Raw genomic sequence first — 14,067 nt, 5'->3', positions numbered from 1 at the left:
CCCTCTTCCAGCCACTTTAAAAGCCAACAGATGTATCTGAAAACAGAAGAACCTTCTAAACTCCTTCTAGAAGCACAATGATTTCTTGAGACTAATTATTCATTTTTTTTAAGTTAACAGTCTTCAAAAGCAGGGCTTCTACACAATTACCTGTGCTCCTGCCCAGCTGACAACTCACAAGGCTCCGTAGCCTTGTTCATCCATAATTCTCTTATTCACATAACTTGTAAACTTGGCTGCCTTGGGCTTCTTGACAGTCCCAAGCGAAGTAATTAGCTCCCTCTAAATTCCCTTTCAGCACTGGAGACTTTTAAGGGGCTCCAGAACACTATTTGCTTCCCTCAGCAGGCTGTGAGTTTGGCCTTTAGCCTCAGGCCTCAAAACACACCCAAGCTGTGGGGCTATCTCATATAATTACACCCTCTGTTATGAGCTACTGTTATATATTACCCTTCATCAAAGCAAGGCAGGAGAACATTACACCAGCAACAAAGAATGATGGATTCAAGTTGCCAAGACTCCTAGTGGTTCAGAAATTTAACTACCAAGGTTGCTTTATTTTCAAACAGTTGAGTCTGGGCTGGTTAGACAAGTTGGGTAGAGAGGAAAATCTATCCGCCACAGCTCTGGGTTTGATCTCTGCGTGAGTCAGTTAAATCAAATGTAAAGAAACCTGTTCCATAAGCCCACAATTTACTTTCAGACACCCAGCCAATTACCCTTCAAATATGTACGGTTTTTCACAAAAGTATATACATAAACATGAGGATGACCAGTGCTCACAAAGAAACACTTTACAGCGGGCATTCTAAAGCTCAGTTAGGCATGCTTGCTCTATGCACACTGCTTTGGTCCAGTCCATTTCTAGACCATTATTCCATGATCAGTCGGGTGATCTAAGAGATGTGATTTTTTCTGCTGAGACTCAGTATTTGCTAACCAATATTGGGAAATATAATGGCACTAACTTCATTAAGAATGCTGTGAGACTCCAAAGAAAAAAATCATGTAAGGCAAGGACACAGGCTACAACACAAAGAGAGCCCTCAAAAGTATCAGTTATTAATTAAATCTCCAAAATTTGCATGTTTCTCATTTATGAAAATGCCCATTGATATCTGGAACACATTACTCCTAATTACCACAGCCTTTATTTCCACTCTGTCAATTTGGTACAAAGGAAACAATGAGCTCAGTATGCCAATGGGTATCTACACACATTTAAGAACATCCATAAAATTTTCTTTACTCTTTGTCCACTACTGTCAACATGCAAAACAGATCCACTTAGCAGGATGGGAAAATGAAATTATTCATAATATGCAATTCCATTGCCATGGGAAATAGATTCATATCCACAACAACATATTACATATATCTAATTACAAAGGAAGCCCAAGAAAAAATAGACTTGTATGGAAGCCATAGAAAACAGGCGCTTGTAACATGTTACACAATTAATTTTGATCTTCTCATTAAAAACAACTTTTAACAGGAAAAATGTATTAGGTAGAAAAAGTATATGGTGAAAAGCATAATGCTTTCTACCATCTTGGAGCCCATGGAAACTGTGGGGAAGAGGACCGCTGCAGGGAAACAAGCCTGCAAGATTGTGGCACGAGGCCATTTGCTGGCTATCAGTGGGGTCTCCGAAGGCAAAGCACACAGCTCTTCTTCACATTGTAGGTGTTCATGCTTAGGATGAAACTGGATTCCACGTGGGCAAGAAAAGTGCTTACGTGTACAAGCAAGGAACCACACAGCGACTCCTGGTGGCTCTAGGGGAAAGAAATCTTGTTCCCTTAGAAACAGTGGAAGGACTCACAAGGCAACCTTCCTGCTAAGGCCATCAGATACAGAACCTGAGTGATGCTATCCTCCTCACATATTTAAACCATTGCTCTCTTGTAAAAAGAAGATGATACTCCATAAATGGTTGGGAACATGAGCCAAGTTCTTGTATAGATCACAAACCATACGCTTCAAGCTGTATATTCAAATCAGCTTCTTTCATGCCCTAGGCATTGGTGGCACACTATTATTACAACAAACTGTAGGCTTGATTGTATTACCTCCTTGTAGGCCCCAAGATCGATATATCCACATATTGGATGAAAAGCTCCAGTCCCACACACGTAAACGTGAGTTTTGTTATAGGGCTGAAGCACTCGTATGAAATTTGCACATTCCGTCTGTTGGGGACAAAAATTAAAACCATTAGTATGCAACTCGGGTTTCGGACGATTTTCATTCATAGTAGCTGTTTCTTAAGTACATAAATCATCATAAATCATCAAAAATCACAGTATACGTGAAAAGGATGTATGAGAAATGATTAACAGCCAACTTAGAAAGGAAGACAAATGTAGAAACTGCCTTAAAATAATGAATTTTGGGGGCTGGCGCTGTGGTGGAGTGGGTAAAGCCGCCACCTGCAGTGCTGGCATCCCATATGGGCACCAGTTTGAGTCCCAGCTACTCCACTTTCAACCCAGCTTCCTGCTATTTCCTGGGAAGGCAATAGGAGATGGTTCAAGTCCCTGGGTCCCTGCACCCATGTGGGAGATCCAGAAGAAGCTCCAGGCTCTTGGCTTCAGATCCGAAGAGCTCCAGCCATTGTGGACATTTGGGGAATGAACCAGTGGATGGACCCCTCTCCCCCGCCTCTGTCTCTCTGTAATTCTTCCTTTCAAATAAAATAAATAATTTTTTTTTAAAAGGAACTTTTTAAGTTTTTGGAAGTTACAGAACTTTTGAAGCATTCAGTGTTACAATGCAGATCCATACAGTGGCATTCAATGAGGCTTAGAGAGTGGAAATACGTGGTATATAAGTGAGACATTCCTACTTCCTTTCAGTAAGAACATAGAGAACTGACTTCATTATGCTCTGATGCTATGATGCTACCTTGTCATCTATCCTCACAGCTCTGACTGTTTGCACATCATCTGTGCAAGCTGCCCCAACCAAAACGCAGAGAACAGATGTGCATTCCTAGTGTAGTCCTACATACACTCCCATTCCTAGTACCCAGATTGCATTACCACCTATTTACATTTATTTTCAAGTGTCACAGAGCCTTTAAAAATCACACTATTTCCTGCTGATTTCAGGTTTTACCACAGACTTTTTAAAAAAGATTTTATTTATTTATTTGACAGGTAGAGTTACAGAACATGAGAGAGAGACACACAGAGAAAGTTCTTCCTTCTGTTGGTTCACTCCTCAGATGGCTGCCACGGCCAGAGCTGCACCAATCCAAAGCCAGGAGCCAAGTGCTTCTTCCCGGTTTCCCACAGGGGTGCAGGGGCCCAAGGACTTGGGCCATCTTCTACTGCTTTCCCAGGCCATAGCAGAGAGCTGGATCGGAAGAGGAGCAGCCAGGACTAGAACCGGTGCCCATATGGGATTCTGGCATTGCAGGTGGAGGATTAACCTACTGCGCCATAGCGTCGGCCCCACCACAGACATATTTTTAATACCAAGTTAAAAATTTTTAACAGACTTTTATATTTCTTGTTGTTTTTTATATACTTATACCTCAAAATGTTTCTTCACATCCTCATTATCTCTGGAATTTGGCTTATTTCTATCCCCTTTAGTGAGTAAATAATGGGTTTTTTTTTGGAGTATCCGTTCTTGTTATTACGTATTATTTTCAATTTACCTCCTGTAAGTGATTCTCTATCTGGACATTATTCTTGGAAATGACTTCTTAACCACAGCTTCATGAGTCCTCGGTGCAAAGACCTCTGAGAGCACACGGATTCTGGATTGACTACCAAGGAGCTAGCAGGCATTTCCTAGGAAGCTGGAAACCTATGCAACCACGAGGTTTCATAGAAAAGATGGTTTCTCCCTTCCTGACTGGCCACGGCTCTTGCACCAGCCAAGACATAATGGCCACTGTCATTAGAGTTCTTGGGAAGAATATATTAAACAAGAAAAGAAAGAAGACAATAACCAAATGGTAGGGCAATTCTTAGAGTCAGTAACTTTTTTTTAAAGGCAGACCATGGCTTAACTGATAGGGCTGCTATAGCTGTTAACACGCATTAAACAAAATCGTATAACATACAATAATTCTTCGTTCCTTACTGAGACTCGATTCTGTGCAAAATACATTTGCAATATCCTTGTGGCTGCTCTGACTTCGGAGCCACAGCAATGTCTGCAAGTCTGTGCTACGCATTCCTAGCTCTCAGCCCTGAATTTTGTGTCTCGGGAATTTATAGATCCCAGTTAATAAAATCCACATATTCTACCACAAAAGAATGTTGCACTGAACTCAAGGAGTGTCCCAGTCTCTGATTCCCTGGAAACAAAGTAGTGGCATAAGATGATAGGAAAGGCCAGTATTGCTCCCCCGGTTAGCACACAGGTCAAGGCTGTTTCCTTACCAGGGAGCAGACGCCCTCAGCAGCAGGAACCGGGCCCTGTGTGCTAGGCTTAGGATTGATGGTGTGCTGCAAAAGGACACCTTGTCTGGGGTATGCAAAGCTCTGTGCACACAAATTTTTATATTTTGAATAGTTTTATATGCTTAGTGCATGTTTTCATCTGTTAAAATTATTTTTTAAAGATAGAGAGAGGGAAAGAGAGGAGATGGAGAGACACAAGAGCATGGGGTTGAAGGAGGGAGGGCAGGAGAAAGAGAGTGAGAGAGAGAGAGAGAGAGAGAGAGATCTTCCATCTTCTGGTTCACTCCCCAAACGGCCACAGTAGCCAGGTCTGGGCCAGGCCGAAGCCTGGACCAGGAACTCCACCCTGATCTTCCACATGGGTTGCAGGGATCCAAGTATTTGGGCCATCATCTGCTGCCTTCCAAGGTACATTAGCAGGAAGCTGGATCAGAAACAGTTAGCTAGGACTGGAACCAGCACTCTGATATTGATGCCAGCATCAGAAGCAGCTGCTTAACCTATGGCACCACAATACCAACCTCTACCTGCCTGCCTGCCTAACTTATACTCTTATATTATCAAGACAATATTCTGACAGATCAATTTGTTTAAAAAAAAAAAATGAGCTGATGTTGGTCTTTCACTCCGCCACACTGTCAAAATGGAGAACTTATCTCCAGTTTGCACAATTGGCACCACAGGCAACTAGCTCCACATTCTCTAGAATCATGTTAGGGAATCCTGAATGGAGACCTAATGCAGAGAGAAAAAATAATGGTTTTGAATCACCAATGGAGGCTAAAAGTATAAAAATGTACAGGAGACAAATCGTATTATGGCCTCAAGGCTAGGGGAGGTTTTAATATTACCCAGCCTTTACTGTGCTTACTCAAACTCACAAAAGGGAGTTTGCTTTCTTTGAAGAGATTCACACCAGGGTGAGATGGATGGAAGGGACAGTGCACAAGGGAGGGTGACTGCAAAGCTGGACAGGGAGAGGGGGGCGGCGGTAACTCACCGACAATTACTTCATTATTGTTTCAAAAGCTGAGTCTTTTTCCCAAATAGTCATAGACTTTAGAGGGTAATTTTGCAAAAATATGGAAACGTTTATTATCAAGAAATAAAAGAACTCCCTTTGCAGACTGTAAATTATGGAATCGGGCAGATCCAGCACCATGAGACACAGCAGTGTTTAAAAGAGGAGTTTTCTATTCATCAGAGATACTATTTTTGTGATGATTACGAGAAACAGCTCTGATTCAACCCCCAAACATTTCACAACCTCCAGCTTTTGTAGCAGTGTTTCGGTGAGACACAGCTGGCCCTGGAAGCAGCCCAGGACAACTGCCCAGCCCAGGGACACCCTACCTGGGCTAATTTATGAAGTGCCTCTTTCCTCTGCAATTGGGCTGCTGCGAAACAGAACAAAGCAAGGGTGAATCTTGAATTATCTGTTTCCAGAAGTCAGTTCTGCCCCCTGTTTTCCGCAGGGAAGCTGAGAGAGAGAGGGTCGTTCTCCAGGAAGCCGAGAGGCGATGGAAAGAGATGGTTGCCTGAGCCTAAGAGTGGTGGAAGGGATGCCATAGAAGGTAAGATCTCTCCTGCCCAGGGTGGACAACTTTACAAGGCCTTCCCCTGTAACCTATAACTTCATTTGCTTCTCAAAGATCGCTTGTTGTTTTCATTTTTGTGCCAAGTTTGAGAGTCTGAGCAATAATTAACTGCATGCAAGTCACTTAGTGACCTCCAGGGCTATTCAGGAACATTATGTGGTGAGGCGTGAAGGAAGCCAACCCTGAGAAGCAGCGTTTTCTGCTTTCCCTGAGACCTGGCTGAGGGTCAGTTACTGCTGACCGCTGCCCAGAACAAACCATCCAGCCAGTGCCACTCAACTGCCAGAGCAGTGTCTTCTCCTTCCTGCCCTGTTCCTCCATCTACATCCCTTTCCACTCACTCCTCCATGCCCCACTGGAAGAGGAAGAAAACAGGGGTGGAGGAGGGAAGGAACCAAAGGTAAGCACCAGCTTCTCAATGCTCCCCAGTAATCCTAGACACGAAATATTTTATCTCACATACACACACAAGTAAACAATCAACAAATATCAAGCTGAATCCATATGTGGAGGAGACGAACACATGTCAGTCCACGCATCAACACTTGGTTTCCCCCAGATGCTTAGAAAGATATTAGCAAAATGGAAGTTCTTGGAATTCTCCAGAGTTGAAAGATCTCAATTCTTTCTGATATATTTTATATATATATAATTTGGATAACTGACTTAATTTGAATTTATTTAAGTTAAATATAAGAAGACATACATAAATTAGAAATCTGGTCATCAATTTTTTTCTGTATTTTGCAGATCTTTTTATCATTTACCACATGCATGTATATGTATACATATATTTGCTTTATAAATATATAATTAAGGAAAATGCATTTTAATATAAAAACACATTGTAGGAGTATCCAATTTTAAAAATCCTAATTTTTTTTAAACATTTATTTATTTATTGGAAAGGCAGAGGCAGAGACAGAGAGAGGGAAAGAGAGGGAGGGAGAGAGAGAGAGAGAGAGAGAGAGGTCTTCCATCCACTGGTTCATTCCACAGATGGCTGCAACAGCCGGAGCTGTGCCCATCAAGAAGCCAGGAGCTTGGAGCTTCTTCCAGGTCTCCCACACAAGTACAGGGGAACAAGGACTTGGGACATCTTCTACTGCTTTCCCAGGCCATAGCAGAGGGATGGATTGGAAGTGGAGCAGCCAAGACTCACACCAGCACCCACATGGGATGCCAACACTGCAGGCAGTGACTTTACCCACTATGCCACAGCAATGGCCTCTAAAAATCCTAATTTTACAACCATGAAAAATATTTAGTATTTGTGATAATGCAATCTCAAGCAAAACCAGAAATATTTTTGTTAGCAAAGATTAAATATATGTACGTTATTAATTGTTAGGCACTTTTGTCAGATATTTGCTATACGCTGTATGTAACAGTAGCTTGGCTATGACCACACAGGGCCAGTTATTGCATGAGAGATGTAAACTATCATCTGGAAGGTAAGCTTGTAATATGTGTATAAAAAATTGTATGTCTTTGGGGCCAGTGTTGTTGCACAATAGGTTGAGCCCTTGCCTACAATATCCCATATGAGCAAGGCTGGAGTCCTGGTTGCTCCACTTGCAATACAACTCCTTGCTAATGCACCTGGGAAAGCAGCAGAAGACGGCCCAAGCATTTGGGCCCCTACTACCCACATAGGAGACCAGGATGGAATTCCAGGCTCCTGGCTTCAGCTTGGCCCTGCCCCAGACTAGCCATCTGGGGAGTGAAACAGCAGATGGAAGATATCTCCCCTGCCCTTTATGTGTGTGTGTGTTCTTCTCTCTAATTCTTTCAAATAAATAAATATTTTTAAAATTTTTATGGGGCACAGTGAATTAAGCTGCCGCCTGCACTGTCAGCATCCCACATAGGCACCAGTTGGAGTCCTGGCTGCTCCACTTCCAATCCAGCTCTCTGCTCATGGATCTGGGAAAACAGCCAGGAGATGCCCCAGGTGCTTGGGCCCTGCACCCACATGGGAGACCCAGATGAAGTTCCTGGTCCCTGGCTTTGGCCTAGCCCAGGTCTGGCCACTGCAGTCATTTGGGAGTGAGCCAGCAGAGAGAAGACACCTCTCTCTCAATCTCTTTCTCTCTCTCTCTTCTCTCTCTCCCTCTCTCTCTCTTTCTGTTTCTCCCTCTCTCCCTAACTCTGCCTTTCAAATAAATGAATAAATCTTTAAAACATTATATCCTTACCTACTAAAAGTCTACTCAATACTCACAAACATTCACAATATTTATACACAAGGGTTTCCATGCACAGCATCCTTTGCAATAATGAGGCCTGGGTACGTACCAAATTTCAACAATGGCGGGGGGAGTAATGAAATAATGCATAAAGGAATGCAGTGCAGCTATTAAAAGTAATGTTATAAAAGGAGTTTAATGACATGGGAAAATGCTTATGTCAAGTTGCAAAGTGAAAAAAAAATGTTTTAAAGGACTGTGTACACAATGATTTCATTCTGGAAAATGGTAAATGGATAAGACAGGATAAACATCACCAGCTATCCTGGAGGACTGGTCATGGGGAAGGAGGTACTTACAAATGACTTGGTTTTATTTGTTTCTTGTGTGTAATCTGCAAACTTTCTATAATCGACACTTTGTTTCCTTTTTAGGCTGCCTTAGAAAGTGAGACAATAAAATATCAGAATCCTGAATGTTTAGAAGTGGATGTCCTTTATCTCCAGGCACTCTCTGTGGACAAAGCTGCACATCGCTACAGCTCAGCTGAGAGACAGAGCCCAGGCCGCCCGCCCCTGTGCCTGCTTTCTCCTGGACAGAGCCCATGCTTTACAGTCCGGATTAAAGATATTTATCTATTGTTTTTGTGTCAAACAATCATCTTTTAAATAGAAGCACAATACTATCAAGTACGTTGCCCTCACATCTTCCCCTTCTTTAATTAAACTGGGGACTCCGTGCATGAAGGGGCATAGTACCCTTTCATTTTCTCATCTCCCTGTGCCACCCCACCCCAATCAGCCAACTTTTATTATGGTAAATAATTCACTCTCTTCCAGTTGTATAGTACCTTTGTGTAAAGAGACAGTCTTTCCAAACACTTGTTAATCCTAAACACATTCTGGGGAAGTAGGTAAAAATTACTAGAAAAGAGGGAGGAGAGAGGTGATGCCCGATGGTAATAAAAGATTTCAATAAAACCCTAGACTTGTCTCCATGTTCTGTTTGTCAGGAGCTAAGCAATGCTGCTCAAAATGAGGATGTGCATTTTAGTGACACAGGGGAGAGAAAGCACTGGAGGGGTGCAGTGCTTTGGCTTTATGTGCCAAAGGGCAGACACGAGGGCAAGACGCTGGATTCCAGTCCTGGCTCCACTCTACAAGAGGCGTGATGGTGGGCAAGCCATTTCAGTTTTCCCATTTGGAAAATAAAGAATAATAATAAACCAAGCATTTGGCGTTGCTGTAAAGAGTAAATGAAATTATGACTGGAGGGTATTGATAGCCATGACCATGGTAAGTACTCTAAAAGTGTTGGCTCTTATCAATAACTCTAAAACAGAGCATCGTTTTAAAGGAACATATTAAAAATAAGGGAGATGAAGACCTGCAATAACCCTTCACATCTCAACACCAAACTGTGGCAAAAAGAGAAAAGCTCCCCAAATCCCTCATCCTGAGCTAGCAGTAGATGTGTTGGAAGGTTAGAGGCGATGGTGAGCTCCCAGCCAGAACTGAATTGGAAGACTATGCTCCATAAACAAGAGTCGTACACTTCCAGAAATGCTTCTCACCCTCTGCTGTGACTTAACAATAAAGGCAATGAAGTTATAATGTAACTAGAACTAGTGAACATGTGGAAGCCTGAACACTGTCCAAATTTAAACCTTCAAGGACTGATCTTGAGTGTTCATCCCTCATCTACTCCATGGGAAAACCAGCATTAGTTTATTAGAGTCCCCTGAGAACATCTTCGTCTTACTCGCCTTTTTAATGGATACTCAATACTAGTGAAACACAAAATATGGAAATATTCTTACTAGCTAGCCCTTGTTGCTACTGTTCATTCAACAAACTAATGTTAAAAACCAATCAGAAGGGGCCAATGTTCTTGGTGTGGCAGCTAAAGCCATGGGGCATCCCACATGGGCTCCAGTTCAAGTCCCAGCTGCTCTACTTCCAATCCAGCTCTCTGCCATGGCCTCGGAAAGCAGTGGAAGATGGCCCAAGTGCTTGGGCCCCTGCACCCATGTGGGAAACCTGGAAGAAGCTCTTGGCTCCTGGCTTTGGATCAGCTCAACTCCAGCTGTTGCAGCCATTTGGGGAATGAACAAGAGGATGGAAGATCATGCTGTCTGTCTCTCTCTCTTTCTGTGTGTTTGTGTCTCTCTACCTCTCTCTCTCTGCCTCTTCCTTGCTTTAACTCTGCCTTTCTAGTAAAATAAATAAATCTTAAAAAAAAAATCAGAAGGAATGCATTTCTCCCACAGGCTCAACAAAGTATTGATAATTTTGCAGACCTGGGCACTGGTTCAGTGTTGGGATTTTGAAAGGGTAAAAATACTACAGCCATGGAAAAAGAAGAACATCCTCTGGAATAGTTTAATATCTTTCATTTCTGGTAAAAATAAAGGTAAAAATTGTTTCCTATTGGGGCCAGTGTTGTAGCACCACAGGTTAAACCACCACCACCTGTGATACTAGCATTCCACATCAGTGTTCTGGTTGGGCTCCTGGTTGCTGTTTCCAATCCACTCCTTACTAAAATGCCTGCAAAAGCAGCAATGGCCCAAAAGTACCTGGTTCCCTGCAACCCATGTGAGAGACCTGGATGGAGCTCCAGGCTCCTGGATTTGGTCTTTGTGAACCAGTCGATGGAAAGTCTCTCTCTTTATCTGTTACTCTGCCTTTCAAATACATAAAATCTTCAAAGGTAATTGTTTTCCATTGTATTTGATGCCAACATTTTCCACTAACATAAATGTGTATAAGCACACATTTATTATTAAGCACATTATTATTTCCAGTTCTTACACAATATGCCATGTCATTTATCCTCAACCAATTGTTCTTGTTTTATCTGAATTATTACCACACACAGAGTCCTTGGCATTGTAGAGTAGCAGATAAAGCCACTGCAACACCAGCATTCCATATGGGTGCCGGTTTAGGTCCTGGCTGCTCTACTTCCAATCCATCTCCCTGCTAGTGGCCTGGGAAAAGCAATGGGAGATGGCACAAGTGCTTGGGCCCCTGCAACCATGTCGGAGACCCAGAAGAAGGTCCTGCCTCCAGGCTTCGGTCTGGCCCAGCATTGGGTATTGTGGCCATCTGGGGAGTGAAGCAGCATGTGGAAGACCTCTCTGTCTCTCCTTCTGTAACTCAGCCTTCCAAATAAATAAAAAATCTTTTTTTTTAGAAGAGTCCTTCTATGCGTTGTAAGTTTAATTTCAACATAAATGAAACGATGGCAATTATACATGAATGATACTAAAATGATAAGTGGTTGTCTATACTTACAAAATACACATACATAGATGAAAACTATACATTCCTTAGAAATATAATAATTTCTGAAAGTTGACTTTTAATATTTCAATCTCTTTCATCTTTTTTGTGAAGAAAAATAATACTCAAAAATAATATATTAGGAAGTATAGATTTTCTGAATTTTTGGATTTTTTTGAATACAAGCATTATTTTTGGCAAAGTAAAAATATTTTATACCATATTAATCTTTACAGACATTATGTTATTTCAGACTTAAAAATAATACATTAATGCCATTAATTCAGTAAATCTGAATATAGATATTTACCATCATATCTGCACCAGTTTAACAAAGATAATTGTAAAGGTTTCATACTTACGTTGGCATCCTTCCCAGCTAATTTACATAATTCCACGCGTTCTTTTGCCGCAGGCCAATAAATCTGTAAAACATTTCAAGGTATGTGAGAAACTGAGTAGGTAAGACACCACCACACCCCACAATTCTCAGAGATGTGGATGTGCAAGATTGAAGCCTGTCATTAGGGTCCATGGGAGAATTTTGAGATTTAAATATTCTTCTAAAGGCACCCTGAAAAGTTTCTAAAACTGACTGGGATCATTCATTTTTGTTAGTCTTTTAGTTTCTCTTTTAATGTCTGCAATAGCAGATAAGTTATTGGCACGAGGCCATAGGTTCTTACTGAGATGTCAACAGAATTTCAGATTAAACTTTGTGTAATTCAGAGGCTCCATTCCCTGTTTTTCTGGGGTTTACTCAGTGACGGTACATCACAAACACATCCACGGAGGCACTGCACACAGTTCTGATTCTGTAGCAAGCCTAAGTTATCATCCTGAGCCCAGGACCCGTGTGAATTTGACAATATTCAGTCTTCACCCAGCTCAGACATGCAGTTTGTTAAATATTTACAAGTGTAAGCGTTATCTTATGTGAATTGCATAATGACCCTAGGAGATGCCTGGACTTACTCTCATCTTCAGGTCACACTTAGTCACACAGCCTCCGACTGACCTGTCAGCGGATGTAACACCGCAGTAGGACCACAGTCTGACTCAAGGAGTCTCACGAAACAACAGCCGCAACTACGCATAAAGCATGTTCTCTGGGCATTCGGCTGAGGCCCAGGGCACCAAGTTCCTTGGATGGTAGCATTGAATTATTCTCAGAAGTCATGACTGCATCAGAAAGGATTTGTTTTTAAACAACGTTTACGAATTCTGTCAAGAAGCTTTTGCAAAATAAGGCTCAAGCAGCTCCATTGCTCCCTTAGTTTACAGAACGAAGTCTCTCTGCTCAGCTGTAGGCAAGAAAAAACAAGAAAATCGAGATCCTAGCTGCTTAAAATGCATACTCCAGGAGCTCCTGACAGACTTTTATTATGCTTCCCACCAGTGTTAGCAGAAAAAGCTTTAATGGGTGAAGGAGAAAAGAAAATATCCTGAGGACATACACAGAACGAGACTTGTTAAACCTGAAATTAACAAAGGGGTTAGAAGATATTATCTTTATAGTGACATTGGAGGCTTTAATTATCACTGAATAGGAAGAACACAGATTAGCACTCAAAATCCTCATAACACAAATACAATGAAATTACTGAGGTTTTAAAATGAAGCACATTTTGTTTTCATTTACAACAACCCATAAATTACAACCCAAAGGTATATACAGGCGGGGTGTTTGAGCCAGCAGTGGGATCAGTGATGCCCACAGAACAGCTGGATGGCACTTTCACAGAACTTTGAATACGGCCGTTAACATCAGTGACCTGCGGGAATGAAGAGCACTATGGATGGATCTCAGGAATCCACAGCCGGGTGAAAACAGGACATGTCTGCAGATCCAAGCAGCACATTCCTCAGAATAAAGACAACTAAGATACGACAGACATATTTCACATGTATACGTAAATGCATTCAGAAAAAAATGATTACCCAGGAAGGGGACCAGCAATGAGCTGGCGGTCAGAAACAGGCTTAGTTCGTAGATCTTAGATTTTGTTCTGGATGGTGAATTTTCAAGTGTTTAATACATGATTTAAAATTCATAAATTGTATAGATCTATAAATAGATGTATTAAAATGGATCATACACAGACAAATTAACAACAGACAGTAAAGAACCCAGATCCCTGACATCCTGTAAATGAATAATTAAAATACAGCACTTCAGCTGGCAGGAAACTTGGACGTTTGTTTTTAACTATTAGAAGCAAAAGGGCCAGAACTGTGGCGCAGCGGGTAAAGCTGCCGCCTACAGTGCCAGCATCTCATATGGGCTCCACTTCTGACCCAGCTCTCTGCTATGGCCTGGGAAAGCAGAAGGTGGCCCAAGTGCTTGGGCCCCTGCACCTGTGTAGGAGACCAGGAAGAAGCGCCTGGCTCCTGGCTTCAGATCAGCCCAGCTCCAGCCTATGCGGCCATTTGGGTAGTGAACCAGGATGGAAGATCTCTCTCTCTCTCTCTCTCTCTCTCTCTCTCTCTCTCTCTCTCTGCCTCTGTAACTCTGCCTTTCAAATAAACAATTTTTTTTAAAAAAAAGGCAAAATAGCAGACTGAGTATTCT

The 14,067-nt window shown here is 42.0% G+C and overlaps 1 protein-coding gene across 1 annotated transcript in view; it reads right to left on the bottom strand.

Moving 5' to 3' along the window:
• The window catches only part of SEMA3D (semaphorin 3D), a 191,210-nt gene that overhangs the window by 72,645 nt on the left and 104,498 nt on the right, over nt 1-14,067 (bottom strand). Inside the window, exons 5-6 of the mRNA XM_062179057.1 lie at nt 11,858-11,920; nt 2,073-2,192 (exon numbers count right to left, since the gene is read on the bottom strand). Of these exons, the coding sequence (XP_062035041.1) occupies nt 2,073-2,192; nt 11,858-11,920 (183 nt within the window). The remainder of the gene's footprint in view (nt 1-2,072; nt 2,193-11,857; nt 11,921-14,067) is intronic.

The sequence above is a fragment of the Lepus europaeus genome, chromosome 20 (genome assembly GCF_033115175.1).
Source record: "Lepus europaeus isolate LE1 chromosome 20, mLepTim1.pri, whole genome shotgun sequence".
Classification (NCBI taxonomy): domain Eukaryota; kingdom Metazoa; phylum Chordata; class Mammalia; order Lagomorpha; family Leporidae; genus Lepus; species Lepus europaeus.
The sequence above is the reverse complement of the archived record's forward strand: the minus strand, read 5'-3'. Positions and strand labels throughout refer to the sequence as shown.